This window comes from Egretta garzetta, unplaced genomic scaffold (assembly GCF_000687185.1).
Source record: "Egretta garzetta isolate BGI_Z169 unplaced genomic scaffold, ASM68718v1 scaffold238, whole genome shotgun sequence".
In the NCBI taxonomy this organism is placed as follows: Eukaryota; Metazoa; Chordata; class Aves; order Pelecaniformes; family Ardeidae; genus Egretta; species Egretta garzetta.
In genome coordinates this window covers 644968-647828 of record NW_009260402.1, presented here as the reverse complement: position 1 = coordinate 647828, position 2861 = coordinate 644968, and the positions used below count along the sequence as shown (strand labels likewise).

The following is a 2861-nucleotide window of genomic DNA, read 5'->3' as shown; positions in this document are numbered from 1 at the left end:
CGCCGAAGCGGGGGGCTCCCCCCCCCTTTTTTTAATTTTTTTTTTTTTTTTTTTTTTAAAACAAGTGGGCAGCCCACGCCTGGCTTTCCTTCCCATCACAAGGGACAGGCTTGTGCATTTGCCCTGCTCTTTTAATTAAGCCTCTTGCTAACGATCCCAACCAAAACATTGACGTTAAAGGACCTGAATTCAAATATTTCTGGATTTGGGAAAGGGCGGGGGGAGGAGAAAAGCATCATTATCTGAACCCTAAGAGAGATTAATTTGCTTTTTAGGGACCATAAACCCATAGCTACCATGCAATGGAAGAATTTCTGGCTTAAACAAGGATTTGTTCTGGTGGTTTGTGCTGTTAAGCGCAATATCTCACAAGAGACTCATCTCTTACCTGCATTTAACTTATCTCTGGGTGGAGCGGTGACTCTTAAGGAAGCCAGTCCATTAGCTGCTGTTGCAAAAAAAAAACCCGCTCCGGACCCAACCCTTAATTGTTTCTTGCTGTAACACGAGCTAGCGAGCGCATCCAAAGCATCCAAGGATGCTGTGAAATGCCAACCCACGCTTTGCTGGGAATGTTTCGCTCTCCCTCCCCAGCATCCTGGCATGCGTGGAAGTATTTTGGGGGGTAGCTCAGCCTTGGGCAGGATGGAAAAAAAAAAAAAAAACCCTTTGCCATGGCTGGACTCGCATATTAAACATGAGGGTAACAGCAATTCAACGCTCCTTGGCATTGCAGGGAGGCATCTGAAGGGATTTTGCAGTTTGGGAGGGGTTTTCCAAAGGTCTTTCCAAAGGATTTGCAGACCTGGTGTGTATGATAGGGGCTGGGTGATGCACAGGGAGAGGAACAGCTCGTTAAAATGGGATTTCAACCTTGCCAGCCCACCAGCTAACGTAGGAGACGCCTGGGATGCCAACAGCAAAATGCTGAGTAAGCCGGTATTTGCAAACACATTAAACTAGAAAAATGCTGTTCTTCAGTTAAGGCCTGTTGCACATAAACAGGGACTTGGGCAAAACCGCTGAATTTTGCCCTTTGGGGAAAAAAACCCAACCAAACAACTCCAGTGCAAGGCTGGGCACTGCCCTCCTTGCAGCCCTGGGTACCCAGAAGCTTTGAGACTGGGATGAATCTGTTCATAGCCATCAATCCTTGCACATCAAAAATCTCATTTATATCATCTGATTGGTTAGAGCAGGTTTGATAAGTGGCTTCCAACTTCCCAACCCAGCAAAGCATTTTTCCCAAAAGCTTTTCTTCTGCTATTTAAAATTGCCATTACTAGCAGAGGACCTGTAGGGGATATTATATATATATTTTTATATATATATTTTTAAATATATATAAATACAAGGGGGTTTGGGGAGGATAAACGTGCATTTAAGTCCAAAGCTGTTTATTTTGCAGCCAGATTAAAGGGGATGATGTGTGTTTTATATGATGGCTAAGTAAGGGAGCCTAACGCCCATGATGCTCGTGGTGGTACAGGTGCAGGGGCTGGGGGGTCCCTGCCTCCCTCCCGTAACGCTTCTGTCCTTGTGTCCTGCAGCCATGGCCAGGCTCCTCGTCACCTGCTGCCTGGTGACCCTGCTCCTTGGCACCTGGACCGACGTCGCCTTCTCCAAGAAGGGCAAAGGCAAACCCAGCGGAGGTGGCTGGGGCACGGGGAGCCACCGCCAGCCCAGCTACCCCCGCCAGCCTGGCTACCCCCAAAATCCCAGCTATCCCCATAATCCAGGGTACCCCCACAACCCCGGCTACCCCCACAACCCGGGGTATCCCCACAACCCCGGCTATCCCCACAACCCAGGGTGGGGACAGGGTTACAACCCATCCAGCGGAGGAAGCTACCACAACCAAAAGCCATGGAAACCCCCCAAATCCAAAACCAACTTCAAGCACGTGGCTGGGGCGGCAGCAGCAGGCGCTGTGGTGGGAGGTTTGGGGGGCTACGCTGTGGGACGCGCCATGTCGGGGATGCACTATCGCTTCGACAGCCCTGATGAGTACCGATGGTGGAACGAAAACGCGGCACGTTACCCCAACCAGGTTTACTACCGGGATTACAGCAGCCCCGTCTCACAGGACGTCTTCGTCGCTGACTGCTTTAACATCACGGTGACAGAATATAACATCGGACCTGCCGCCAAGAAGAATGTGTCGGAGGCCGGATCAGCGGTGAACCAAACAGAGACGGAGCTGGAGACCAAGGTGGTGACAAAGGTGATCCGGGAGATGTGCATCCAGCAGTACCGCGAGTACCGCCTGGCCTCCGGCATCCGGCTGCACCTCGCCGACACCTCCCTTGCCACCCTCCTCCTCTTCTTCACCCTCTTTGCCATGCACTGATGCACCCCGGATCCCGTTGCTTCAAGATGTCACCCGTGTCTCCCCGGGGACCCCCTGATTGCCCCCGTTTGTGCTTGTGGTTGTCTTCGGTGAAGAGCCCTTGGGGCGCACAGGCACCGACACTCCCCATCACCTCCCCGGAGGGTCTGGTTTAGGCAACTGGATGAAAATTTCTTTCTCCACCCCAAACATGTCCCCCGTCACATGGCAGGACAGTGATGGAGCTGGATGCCCAAAAAATGGCCTTCACCACCTCCTCCTCTGCAGGGCTACCCTGAGAGGGACCGGGCAGAGAGGAGCTCACCCGGTCCTTGGCATCCGCGCAGGAGCATTTGTGAAGATCCTCTTTGCTAACAAGCGGGGTTTTACCTAATCCCCTTAGTCCTGCTGCCACCAAACCCCCTTTCCCCAGGGCACGCCGCTTCGTTGCGCCTGAGCACCCGTACACCCCGGAGGAGTTTTAGGAAGGTCCCATATGGGTTTTTTTTTTTTCAAGCAACAAGCTGCTGGA

General features: G+C 52.2%; 1 protein-coding gene across 1 annotated transcript in view; it reads left to right on the top strand.

Moving 5' to 3' along the window:
• The window catches only part of LOC104130355 (prion protein), a 5216-nt gene extending 2355 nt beyond the window's left edge, over window positions 1-2861 (top strand). The window contains exon 2 of the mRNA XM_009643391.2: window positions 1551-2861. Within this exon, the coding sequence (XP_009641686.1) occupies window positions 1553-2350 (798 nt within the window). The 5' untranslated portion in view covers window positions 1551-1552 and the 3' untranslated portion in view covers window positions 2351-2861. The remainder of the gene's footprint in view (window positions 1-1550) is intronic.